Below are 14,088 nucleotides of genomic sequence, written 5' to 3' on the forward strand. Positions count from 1 at the left end.
AATGCGACAGTTTGGAAGGCCGCCCTGCTAGCCTTAAAGTCTAGGGGCCTTCCGACCTCCCGCTGGCAGGATGTGCTCCCCGATGCGCTCCACTCTATTCGGTCACTGCTCTGCACTGCCACTAACGCCACCCCTCATGAGAAAATGTTTGTCTTCCCAAGGAAGTCCACATCGGGGACATCGCTACCGCCATGGCTGACGTCCCCAGGGCCGGTCCTACTGAGAAGACACGTGAGGACCCATAAAACGGACCCCCTGGTCGAGAGGGTCGACCTCCTCCACGCCAACCCCCAGTATGCTTACATTGCATACCCGGACGGGCGGGAGGACACAGTCTCCATAAGAGACCTTGCACCCTCGGGGGCCGCAGTAACCCACTACTCACTACCACACCCCCCCACGATCCGATATCCAGCCCCAGCAGACGGCAGGCCTGGGCCCCGCGACCCGCTCGACATCTACGAGGACAACACGCCTGTGCCACAGCCTACGCAGGACTCGACGCCGGAAGCTCCACTACCCCTGCCGTCGCCACGCCGATCACAGCGGCAGACAAGACCTCCGGAGAGACTCCAATACACTAACTTTTAATACACTTCACCCCGCCGGACTCAATTTTAAACAAGGGGTGAATGTGGTAAACCACTGTTTGTATTCCACTGTGTACATGCCTGGACATGCCTCGGCTGACTCCTCCCACAAGTCCTAGTATAAAGGTGACTGCTCCCCAGCCCTTTGTATTCTGGACCGGTCGACCACTCGAGGCAGACCTTCATTCTTTTGTTAATAAAAGCCTTTAGTTACTCTCTTAACTCTCAGTCTTTTATGAGTAATTGATAGCGCATCAGTGACATCAGGGTCAACTTGCGTCTTCACTGCCTGAAAGTTAATTCGACGGACTGGCTCGTTTCCCGCTAACCGCATTTAGACCATTGGGGATAAATTAAACCCAACAAAAAAGGTGCACTGAAGGATGCTAAGGTCTCTAATCCAATTCTTTCCACTGACTGCCTTGGCACTGGGAGCCCAGTGAACAAGGCACAGATGACCACATTTCCCAAACAACAGGAATTTTTTCCTGGAATGCTGTCCTCATGACATTTCTCTGGACGCTATTTTAAATTTAAACACCACCACATCTGGACTGAATGCACATCAAGCCAGATTTCTGACGAATACTGCACAAGATCAGAGTTCTATTTATATACACATTTCAAATAAATTACATTTATTCTGTCCTTGCGTAATTTAATTTCAGGCTGTGTTGAAGAGACAGAACATTACCAACTTTTTAAACGGTATTTAGCGACAGTCATTTTGGAGAAGTTCTGAAATTGTTATACAGTACTATTAATAACTGACCATTATTATTACTTTTAAGTCCTATTCCTGCTTTCTGAGGCAATAAAATAAGAACTATACCCTGACCCTGAAATAAATCCATCTGAAAAACATGACCACATCACCAGGAACATCACATCAGCAACACTAGAGATGGAAAGATCCATGCTGAACTAAAGGGTGTTAGTTCTACTTGTAAAATTTAGTCATGTTTAATTAAGTGACTTCAGCTCTTTTGTATTTGGGCCTGTGGCAATACCTGCAGAATCCTTGGTTGAATATTAGTGGCTAATTTAAACATATGCTGGCAGTGAAGAAAATAAAGCTCAGAAGAATAAGGGTAAATCGTTCAGTCCAAAGCAAAATTAACCACTTGGAAGGTATCTTTGCAGTTTCTTCACAATAGGAACAATAGGAGATGCCTTTTCTCTCTCTCTCTCTCTGTCCCCCAACCCCCATTTTCTGGAGCTTGCCTCTCCATCAGCCAAGGGGGCAGTTGATCAACTTGCTCTCAGGCCACTTCCGATGCTGGTCTTGATCTAGCCACTAAAAGGCAAAGATCTGTAGGCTAGTTGCGATTCCCCTCCTGGTTTAATCTCTCTCCCTGTGCCTCTCCTCAGTAGCAGTCCGTATGAAATCTAGGAGCTCAGTGGGGTGGGACAAAACAAACCTCTGTCCCACTGCTCCACGATGCCAGGCATCAAAGGTTCCCACACCCTGAACTCACTCTAATTTCCCTTTTTTTTTAATATATAAAACAAAGCGGGATGGGATTGCTCAAGAGTACAACAAATTAGAACAATGTTCTCTTGACATCAGAGAGCTTTAAACTGAAGCCCTGACAGATAAAAAAAATCTCTTCTCTCTCATTATTAGTAGCCCAAATCAATGGATGGATCGGAGCAGCAATAATCTAGTCCACAGGAGATAAGTGCCCTCAAAATAAAACTGGGCTCATATAGGGTACAACTGGCCCTATTTCAACACAATCTCAAAGGGGCAAAAAGATAAATAGGAAAGAATGTGCAAATACATCAGCTAGAAATTAAATGATAAAAAACAGAGATCTGTCTAAATGAACGAATGAATGAAATTGTCACCTCTCGGCCCTGAATCAGGTTTTGAACACAACCAACAGTGGTTTGAGCCACTGGGCAGCCCGGACTTGCTCCTGTGCTGGGGCTACTCACTCCCTCAACGTGCTCTCCAGCTAGCAAATACAAAGCAACACTCGCACTTTGTGAGCAATGGCAGCTCATCTCTCGCTCAGCTCCTCTCTCCGCGCCTCCGCGAAGACCTTTGTAGTCGACAGTGACCGTCTCACCACTCCAACCCTCGGCAACACCCTGCCACTACCAAAGGGATCATTTGTTCCTGTGTAGGTTATGTCCTTCAGTTAGAACCTTATTTCCTGGGACAGGCTAAAAAGCATATTTTACAGAAAGAGTAAGTTCTACTTGCCAACTGATAAACATTTCATATTACATGCAACAGTCCCACCTGCCAGTTAGCAGAGATGGTGTTTCATTCACATCATTACCAGTCATGATGAAACATCGCGCGATGTCATCTATTTCTTATGAAACAATCTTTCCAAGATATTTTCTAAAAGCTATCCGCCTGATTACCCCAACTTTGCAAACGCTCTATGATTTTAATAACTTCTGTAGTACTGCCTAGCATTGAATGATCCGGAGTTTCATATAATTGTGGTTACTTACGTGGGGCTTGCCTGTGGCTGCTCAAAAACCTCCTTCGGCAACTTCAACCCCCGGTTCTTTTTCTTACCTGTTAAGACACAATCACAGAAAGAGAAGACGATGAGCTGGTGCCCCACACATTTACTGGGGTCAGATCACAGCTTCACAAATATGCCATCATGCCCTTTTAATTGGTAAAGTTTACTACATTCTCTGCAGTTGAAATCATAGAACCATACAGCACAGAAGGAGGCCATTCAGCCCATCGTGCCTGTGCCGGCTCTTTGAAAGATCTCTCCAATTAGTCCCATTCCCTTGCTCTTTCCCCATTGCCCTGCAAATTTTTCTTTTTCAAGTATTTATCCAATTCCCTTTTGAAAATTACAATTGAATCTGCTTCCACCGCCCTTTCAAGCAGTGCATTCCAGATCAGAACAACTCGCTGCATTAAAAGAAAATTCTCCTCCTCTCCCCTCTGATTCTTTTGCCAATTATTTTAAATCTGTGTCCTTTGGTTACCAACCCTCCTGCTACTGGAAGCAGTTTCTCCCTATTTACTCTATTAAAACCTTTCATAATTTTGAACACCTCAAATAAATCTCTCCTTAACCTTCTCTGCTCCAAGATCAATCCCAGCTTCTTCAGTCATGCCACAGAACTGAAGTCCCTCATTCCTGGTACTATTCTGGTAAATCTCTTCTGCACCCTCTCCAAGGCCTTGGCACCCTTAAGTAAGACATGTCCCTCCTTTCTCTCGGAATAGAAAAAATTAGGAGGTTTACTAGCTGTGTGAAGGAGATGAGGAGAGGGCGAATGATTACTACTCTAATTAAGCCCTCCCTGCTTTTCCCTGAATTATGTTGGGGGTGAGGAGGGGGGTGGGGGAAGAAAGGAAAATTCAAATGGGACAAGTGTAACGCCTAATCACCCAACAAAACAAGCCAGGTGCCTTATCACAGCTCTATTCCAGTCAGGGCATTAATATTTTACTTCAACAGTCAAAGTTACTCATGGGAGGCATTTAAACATCTAAAATAAATCACCAGTGCTGATGTTAATGCAGGAATGGTCTTCCAGTGATAAAACTTCAGCTAAAATATTAAAACAAAAATGAGACAGGGGGGGGTGAGAGCAGGAGGAGGTGAAATTAGTCCCAATTGCCATGACCATATTTGACCCATCTGCGGTTGTGTTGAGTTCGCTCAGGCAGTTAAGCACCAACTTTTGTTTACGCACACCATGGGGGAAAGGGGAAGAGGATAAGCCCCTCTTATCACACGTCAAAAAGGGGTAACCACCTGTTAATCAAACCACCCATCTGAAAATAGACCTCACGGTGCTTCTGGTAGGAATAAAGGAGGAGAATCAGGATCCTTTTATGAGGGCACAGGGTGCACTGCAATAACAGCAATATTTAGTAATCTGAGGCTTTTAGCTCCCCTGTGTGGTGTTGTTTTTCATTTATGATATAATTACCAAAGTAACATAGCAAAATAAATATTGACCTCATGCTTCAGTGAATAAAAAATTATATTTGCCAAGTCATACACTTAAACAATTCAACTTTCAAGGAAGTAAATATATTTTTCATTCACCTCACGTGAAGTTGATGTTTTCATATACATATGCGCCAGGCCAACACATCATTCTTTCAGTTTTCAAAAATTAAATAATCAACTATCAAATTATTTTCCTTTTTAGAAATGATGAATGCTCCATATTTAATTTGGCTTCAACAGAACAGTGCAATAAAAAAATCTCAATCACTTGACCTTACAAGCCAATTCACCACCCTTCCTATTGTTTCTGTGGTTTTGGGAGTGGATCATAGTTTAAAACAATAAGATAATGCAACAGAAAGATCTGTCCTTGCATTTTTACATCACAGGAGCACGTCAATTCAAGTAGCGCTGGTTTTTAGAAATGACAGAAGTGCTGCCAGACCTACTGCACATTATTACATAGAATTGCAGCCACAGACAGGTCTATCGCGTAGTAAATCAACTGGACACCAACTGCAGGCTGCGTCATCCAGCCTGGAGTATCCCCGCCCTGCCCTCACTGGAGGAACTTCCGAGCTGGCAGATTACTCTTCGTAGGTGCCTGGAGACATGTACCTTCACGGCAGGTAGTGCGGGGGTTCATGGGCAGCACTGTGCATTCTATAGCCCACTTGTGGTTATTTGCAACCACTATGGTTGCTGTTTAGGTTCTGCGCAGACTCGGTATAATTGGATGTCTATCCAAACAGCTACCATTCAAACAATATTACGGGTCCTGTGCTCACTGTTTTCACTGGCGCATGCATTTACACACGTGTTCAAGTGAAGTTATCAGACAACTTCCACAATGCCACCAGTCTCCAAGTAAAGTAGGATCTCAATTACCATTCTGTAGCTATTCCATACTACACTTGATGCTTCAGTAGTCACAGACACAGCACTGGCCGTAAGGAACCTACTTGAAGGCAAACTCCCAAATAACTGGGGGTATGTGGATGCCTCTTATTCACAGCACACTCGGCAGGTTCTTCATTGCTCAACGTCTACTGTAGAATGGATAGAGTAGACTTGGCTGATGTCCAGTGGGGATACTTGTGACCAATGGGCATGGGTGTGGGTGACTCCGCCCCCCCTCCACCTGTAAAGGTGGGGTTCTTTAGAAGGTCCTACTTTTAGTCTCTACTCACTGGGGCTGTCTGGAGTGGGGCTCGTACCCATCACCTGCTGACGGAGAGGCAGGAATGCTGCCACTAGGTCAGCGGCTCACTTCCATTTTCAGAATGCACTTCGGCAACCATAGCAGCATTCTTTGCAACTGTTAAGAGTACAGCTAGGAGAGGTAGAGAGGTTTCTTCAACTCTCCAAGTATAGGTGTCAGCTGTGGCTCAGTTGGTAGCACTCTCGTCTCGGAGTCAGAAGGTTGTGGGTTCAAAGTCGTACTTCAGAGACTTGAGCACAAAAATCTAGGCTGAAACTCCAGTGCAGTACTGAGGGAGTGCTGCACTGTCGGAGGTGCCGTCTTTCGGATGAGACATTAAACCGAGGCCCCATCTGCTCTCTCAGGTGGATGTAAAAGATCCCATGGCACTATTTCGAAGACGGGCAGGGGTGTTATCCCCGGTGTCCTGGGCCAATATTTATCCCTCAACCAACATCACTAAAACAGATTATCTGGGCATTGTCACACTTCAAAAGTACTTTATTGGCTGTAAAGCGCTTTGGGACATCCTGAGGTCAGGAAGGCACTATATAAATGCAAGTCTTTCTTTCTTTCCAAGGCCACATGGTCAGTCTCAGTCATAGGGATGGGCAATAAATGCTGGCATTGCCAGCGACGCCCTGATCCCATAAACAAATTTTTTTTTTTTTTTTTTTTTTTAAATGACTTCTCTGTGCACATATTGCTCAAACTATTCCCATCCATCACGTATGGCAAGCAGCTTTCTGTCAGCTTGTGCATAATCCCTTTCCACTGGAGTGGGTGATCTTGAAGCATTTACCACCTGCCAATTATTTTTATGCATCAAAGCTGCACCAAGAACTGCTTCCGATACATCCTCCTTCACGTTGCACTACCCAACAACTCGGCATGCGTTTGCATCCTCTGTTCAGTTTCAGGCAGTACTTTTGTCACTGTGGAATGATGCCCATTATTCACAGTACACTCAATAGGTTCTTTACCTTTTGGTAGCTATTGCAGAAAGGCTAACTTTCCTCTGGCTGCTTCTTATAATCATATAAAAAATTGGAGCTAGGCCATTTAGGAGGGAAATCGGGATGCACTTTTTCCACACAAAGGGTAGAAGAAATTTGGAATTCTCTCCCCCAAAAGGTCGAGAGTGCTGGGACAATTGGGGCTTTCAATCGATAGATTTGTTAGGTAAGGGTATCAAGGAATATAGAGCTAAGGCGGGTATTATTGGAAGTAAAGATCAGCCACGATCTAACTGAATGGCAGAGCAGGCTCGAGGGGCTGAATGGCCTACTCCTGTTACTGTGTTCCTATAAATACACACAACCTTAACACAGTATGTGACAGATCTGGATCCCTCTAGCTTTGCACTCAGTTGGTGAGTGGTGTCCTACTAAGCAGCCGGGAGGCACTCAATGGTCCCAAAACATAATGATCTGTAGTCTGTGCATTTTGCAAATATTGATGAAAACTTCATTAGGGAGAGGGAGATAAGAAACAAAAAGATGCAACATTATATGTTAACTAAAAGCAGACTGTTGAAACAATCACCTGACATTGGTACAATAAGGACACCTCTAGATCAGTTATTTTATTTTATTTCATCTGCATAGTCACTTCTGCCTGAACAGAATCTTTGCCAATTAAATCATGAAATCTAATTAAGCAGAGCTGATCTGGGTGGGCCACAACTATATCGTTAACTTCTAGGTGAGACAACCATTCCTCTTTAAAAGTACTGTAATGCCATAAACTAGTCGCAATGTAGACAAAGGTAACCAAGTGCAGCACTACTGCCTTATAAAGTTGGTAAGGAGGAAAGGGTCAGACAGCTGTTGTAGTCACACACGGGAGTTTGTGTACTATTGTCTCAGCCGATTAATGACCTGAACGAATAACAGTCAGAGAGTGCTGGGGTGGTAAATCATTCTATAGGGGTGTAGTTATGGCACAGTAGAAGCTGCCAAGATGAGGCAATTTGTCAGCACGCACAGACCCACAGGTAGAAAACTGTACTGAATAACTTGCATCTTGATCTTGCCCAATGTACATGAATACAGGACTTTGGATACAGTCCAAGACAAGGAGATTAATTTCACTAAAAGCTTCTGGTGAAACCAACCTCCAAGAGATAGACTATCTCTGCCTGGTGCATTGCAGTAAGTTGTGGCAATATACCCAAATGTCATACGGCTCCAAGAGAAACTTGATCATCAGAATTCAGATACAGTTAAGGGGAAGCTACACAAATACATGAGGGAGAATGGAATAGAAGGATATATTGTTAGGGTGAAATGAAGTAAGGTGGGAGGAGACTCATGTGGAGCATAAACACTGGCCTGTTGGGCCGAAGGGCTTGTTTCTGTGCTGTAAGATTGTATGTAATTCTATAAATGCACTCTGGCTTTGTTTCCTGGAAAGTGGGCAGAGAGAGATCCCTATGTCAACTCTTAAAATATATCACCTGGTGAATGATCCTGTGAGGTGCCTTGGGACATTTTACTATATTAAAGGTGCTATATAAAAGCAATTTATTGTTGTTGATCCAGGGAGTGGTATTGATGGCAACCATGGGCTGATAATGCTGTCTTCGAGTGAGGGTGGCAAAGATGTAGGAGAAACAATTATACAGAATTGAGGCGGAAGTTAAATTTTATATTTTTAGAAAATGCACACATACAAAACAAAATTCTATTCAATGTGCAAGTACCACATAATCTGCTCCAAAATCACCACAAACAGGGATGTTACAAATAACAACAGAGGTCATTAAAGGCTGGTCTTCGATCCCTCCGAGTGAGGAAAGACCCAGAATAATCCTCAGAATCCCATTAGGAGGCACTGGTAGAAGTGGTAAAGAGGGGCCGGGGGGGGGGGGGGGGGGGGGGGGGAAATCACACAAAGCTCCAGTCAAGAATGTAAATGTGTTTACTTGGAGATATTTCCATTCCACACAGTCAGGATAACACTTGTATCTGCAGTAACTCTCCTCCCGTTTCCAAGGATAGGAAGGGAACACACAAAGCCACGCCAGCCCTGTAAATGAACAACTTGCTTCTGCATTTTATCTATTCCCAGGAATTCACAGGTCAGCGCCTTCTTACTGTTATTAAATAATATTTACTGTACTTTGGTGAAGCAACACTTGGAAGGTGAGCTTGTGCAGTTTTAAAACGGTAATCTGCAGCCCAAATACAAGGATTCATTTAACCGGGGTTAACGGTTAAAATTCAGGAGAGTGAACACAATGAGAGCAAGAGAATGGTTTGGGATTTTCAATTTCTATTTACTTGTGGAGTATTGGAGTAAAATTCATCTTGGTGGAGCTCATGTGCAGCAATACCCAAGTGAACCCAGCCCACAATTCCTGAATAATAATACTTAATAGTACAAACCGGGATGCCTGTGGTGTGCCATGCTCTCCTCACACGTTGTTCAATGACACATCAATCCAGAACGGTAACAATCAGCAGTTGTCCGTACTCTCGAGGTTAGACCAAATGGTGTTACCAACTTTTCAGCTGCTGTTAAAAGCTACAACCCTCCTCCTCGCCCTTCCCCCCCAAAAACCCCCGACAGATTAAAGAGAGATACTGGCTCTAAAAATAGTCAACTCAAAAGGGCGTGATGTCATGATGAATCTGGTTTGAGTAATTCACAAAATGCAAGAATATATTGTGCCGGGAGAGGCAGAAGAAAGCAGCTGGTTTATGATTTTCACCATTAATTGAGGATTGGCAAGAGAAGCTTTTATGTTAACAGTTCGGAACAGCCCAACCGTTAACAGAAACCCATCCCCTCATCAGTATGGCTGAAGATACCGTGAAGAGTGAGCAGGGACTTTACAATTGACAGCAGCTGCCTGGTGCTTTTGGGGAGGGGCGGAAATAATAATAATAATTCAACTTTATTGTCATTGTACAATGCACAAGTACATGAACAACGAAATGTGATCTTGCAAGCTCCCATGAGTCCAGTACAAATAACATTAACATTAAACGTAAATAGCACCGTCCTGGGAGAAGCAAAGCCGCTGCGTCTGTGCGCGCCGCCATTCCATTTCCACCATTCCTCCTGTCCGACAATCTTCAGCCCAACGCCCGGGCCTGCTCACCAGCCGCCCCTCCCGGGGCTCCTTCCGTGACCTTCTCACCAACCGCCCCTCCTCGGGGCTCCTTCCGTGACCTCCTGCACCTGGTCTTCCCTGATGGTCACCCCTCCAGGTACTAACCAGGCCTGGCTCTGCTTAGCTTCCAAGCCTTGCCAGTGACCCTGTCCCTAGTCCCAGGAACAGGGTCCGCGCTCCTGCCATCTAGAGACCCCTTCTAGGAATAGGGTGGGTGGTCATCTGTGAGAATAGGATCATACTCGACTCCGATGCTCTCCATGTTGAATAGCCAGCGAACCACCCGATTCAGTGCCTGGGAGTCAGCATCTTCAGAGAAGACAGGTGAAATTAGGGAGAAAGTTGGAGGGGGCGGAATTGGAAAGAGAAAAATACCTTAAAAGGCCAGTCGCACCTTCTGCAATAAAATATTGCCCTGGACTGGCAGTCTGCGACTGAACTAGCTAACAGTGTAAATTATTAGTCACTTATACGTAGGGAACAATTTTCCTGACCGTTGCCCCTCCCGGGAATACCTATTCATAGAAACATAGAAGATAGGAGCAGGAGTAGGCCATTCGACCCTTCGAGCCTGCTCCGCCATTCAACGAGATCATGGCTGATCATCCAAATTCAGTACCCTGTCCCTGCCTTCTCCCCATATCCCTTGATCCCTTTAGCCTTAAGAAATATATCCAACTCTTTCTTGAATATATTTAATGAATTGGCCTCCACCGCCCTCTGTGGCAGAGAATTCCACAGGTTCACCACTCTCTGGGTGAAGAAATTCCTCCTCATTTCAGTCCTAAATGGCTTACCCCTTATCCTTAGACTATGACCCCTGGTTCTGGACTCCCCGGCCATCAGAAACATCCTTCCTGCATCTAGTCTGTCCAGGCCTGACAGAATTTTATAGGTTTCGATGAGATCCCCTCTCAATCTTCTAAACTCCAGTGAGTATAAGCCCAATCGACACAATCTCTCCTCATACGTCATTCCTGCCATCCCAGGTATCAGCCTGGTGAATCTTCGTTGCACTCCCTCCATGGCAAGAACGTCCTTCCTCAGGTAAGGCGACCAAAACTGCACACAATACTCAAGGTGCGGTCTCACCAAGGCCCTGTACAACTGTAGCAAGACATCCTTGTTCCTGTACTTGAACCCTCTTGCTACGAAGGCCAACATACCATTTGCCTTCTTAACCGCCTGCTACACCTGCATGCTTACCTTCAGCAACTGGTGCACAAGAACACCCAGGTCTCTTTGCACTTCCCCTTCTCCCAATCTATTGCCATTCAAATAATAATCTGCCTTCCTGTTTTTGCCACCAAAGTGGATAACCTCACATTTATCCACATTATAGTGCATTTGCCATGTTTCTGCCCAATCACCCAACCTGTCCAAATCGTACTGGAGTTTCACGACATCCTCCTCACAGCATACCCTCCCACCCAGCTTTGTGTCGTCTGCAAATTTGGAGATATTACATCCAATTCCCTCGTCCAGATCATTAATATATATTGTGAACAGCTGGGGTCCTAGGACCGATCCTTGCGGTACCCCACTAGTCACTGCCTGCCACTCGGAAAACGACCCGTTTATTCCAACTCTTTGCTTTCTGTCCGCCAACCAGTTCTCTATCCAAGTCAATACCTTGCCCCCAATCCCATGTGCCTTAATTTTGCACGCTAATCTCTTATGCGGGACCTTATCGAAAGCCTTCTGAAAGTCCAAATACACCACATCCACTGGTTCTCCCTTATCTATTTTACTGGGCACAACAGTCAGGAAAAAGGGAGCAGAGACCAGGTTAATTGGAATTTGAAGTCCAGTCACTGCTCTTCTTCAGGCAAAAGTGTCAGACAGCTAACTGGAACCCAGCAAGGTCCCGCAAAAGCAAATTAATGAATGACCAGATAATCTGCTGGTTAATTGAGGAATACTGGCCAGGACACAAGGAGAACGCCCCTCTCATCTTCAACTAGTGCTACAGGACCTTTTACATCCACCTGAGCAAGCCGATGGGACCTTGGATTAACATCTAATCCAAAAGACGACACCTGTGCAATACAGCATTCCCTCAGTACTGCACTGCAAGAAATGGTAGCACAGCGGTAATGTCAATGGGCTAGTAATCTCAGAGACGAGAGTTCAAATCCCACCACGGCAGCTGGGGAATTTAAATTCAGTTACTTAAATAAATCTGGAATAAAAAGCTAGTATCAGTAATGGTAACCGTGAAACTATTGGATTGTCATAAAATCTGTTCCTGGGACTAGGGACAGGGTCACTGGCAAGGCTTGGAAGCTAAGCAGAGCCAGGCCTGGTTAGTACCTGGAGGGGTGACCATCAGGGAAGACCAGGTGCGGAAGGAGCCCCGAGGAGGGGCGGTTGGTGAGGTGGTCACGGAAGGAGCCCCGAGAGGGGCGGCTGGTGAGTAGGCCCGGGCGTTGGGCTGAAGATTGTCGGAATGGTGGAAATGGAATGGCGGCGCGCACAGACGCAGCGGCTTTGCTTCTCCCAGGACGGTGCTATTTACGTTTAATGTTAATGTTATTTGTACTGGACTCATGGGAGCTTGCAAGATCACATTTCGTTGTACAATGACAATAAAGTTGAATTATTATTATAATGTCCTTTAGGGAAGGAAATCTGCTGGTCTGGCCTATATGTGACTCCAGACCCACAGCAATGCGGTTGAATTTTAACTGCCCTCTGAAATGGCCTAGCAAGCCACTCAGTTGTAACAAACCACTACGGAAAACAATACTGTAAGAAGAATGAAACCGGACAGACCACCCCGCATCGACCTCAGCACCGGCTACGGACACAGCAATGGCACACCCAGCCCAATCAATCTGCAAAGTCCTCCTCACCAACATCTGGGGACTTGTGGCAAAATTGGGAGAGCTGTCCCACAAACTAGTCAAGCAACAGCCCGACATAGTCATACTCACAGAATCATACCTTTCAGCCAATGTCCCAAACTCCTCCATCACCATCCCTGGGTATGTCCTGTCCCACCAGCAGGACAGACCCACCACAGGTGGCGGCACAGTGATATACTGTCGGGAAGGAGTGGCCCTGGGAGTCCTCAACATTGACTCTAGGCCCCATGAAGTCTCATGGCTTCAGGTCAAGCATGGGCAAGGAAACCTCCCACTAATTACCACCTACCCTCCTCCTTCAGCTGATGAATCAGTACTCCTCCATGTTGAACACCACTTGGAAGAAGCACTGAATGACTTTGAAGTCCTCCACCCAGAGTACAATCACCAAGAGTGACTCAGTAGCAGCACTGATGAAGGACATAGCTGCCAACCTGGGCCTGCGACAGGTGGTGAGAGAACCAACACGAGCGAAAAAAAACTACTTGGTCTTGTCCTCACCAATCTACCTGTCGCAGATGCATCTGTCCATGACAGTATTGGTAGCAGTGACCACCGCACAGTCATTGTGGAGACGAAGTCCCGTCTTCACACCGAGGACACCCTCCATCGTGTTGTGTGGCCCTACCACTGTGCTAAATGGGATAGATTCAGAACAGATCTAGCAGCTCAAAACTGGGCATCCATGAGGCGCTGTGGGCCATCAGCAGCAGCAGAATTGTATTCCACCACAATCTGTAACCTCATGGCCCAGTACATCCCTCACTCTACCATTACCATCAAGCCAGGGGACCAACCCTGGTTCAATAAGGTGTGTAGAAGAGCATGCCAGGAGCAGCACCAGGCGTACCTAAAAATGAGGTGCCAACCTGGGGAAGCTGCAACACAGGACTACATGCATGCTATAGACAGGGCTAAGCGATTCCACAATCGACGGATCAGATCCCAGTTTCTGTAGTCTTTCCTGATAACTGATGCATCTCCTCTCATCTCATCTCTGGTACCACCTTAGTAAATCTCTTCTGTGCTCTCTCCAATCCTTGGCATTCTTCTTAAAAGTAGAGCACCTAAAACTGGACACTTTTTTTTTTGACTCATGGTCAGGATGTGGGAGTCACTGGCAAGGCCAGCATTTATTGCCCATCCTTATTTGCCCTGAGTAGGTGGTGATGGGCCTTCTTGAACCACTCCATTCCATGTGGTGAAGGTGCTATCACAATGCTCCAGTCGAGTGGCTTGCGAGCCAGTTCAGGGGGCAGTAATGCTCCCTTTGAGCCAGCTTCTAAATTGAAAAAAAAAACTGCGCATGTGCGGATTTTTGAATGGGCTGCCTGGCCCCCCAAAAATATTGCAGGCAACA

General features: G+C 45.7%; 1 protein-coding gene across 3 annotated transcripts in view; it reads right to left on the reverse strand.

Moving 5' to 3' along the window:
• Positions 1–14,088, reverse strand: part of map2k6 (mitogen-activated protein kinase kinase 6) — a 164,473-nt gene that overhangs the window by 107,306 nt on the left and 43,079 nt on the right. For 2 of the 3 annotated variants that reach the window (XM_085963751.1, XM_085963750.1), the window contains exon 2: positions 3,063–3,124. The exons of the other annotated variant lie outside the window; for it this stretch is intronic. In XM_085963751.1, coding sequence (XP_085819877.1) covers positions 3,063–3,124 — 62 coding nt within the window. The remainder of the gene's footprint in view (positions 1–3,062; positions 3,125–14,088) is intronic. 3 annotated transcript variants of the gene reach the window in all.

Source organism: Somniosus microcephalus, chromosome 21, assembly GCF_052327205.1.
Source record: "Somniosus microcephalus isolate GS21.2 chromosome 21, FLI_Smic_1.0, whole genome shotgun sequence".
NCBI lineage: Eukaryota > Metazoa > Chordata > Chondrichthyes > Squaliformes > Somniosidae > Somniosus > Somniosus microcephalus.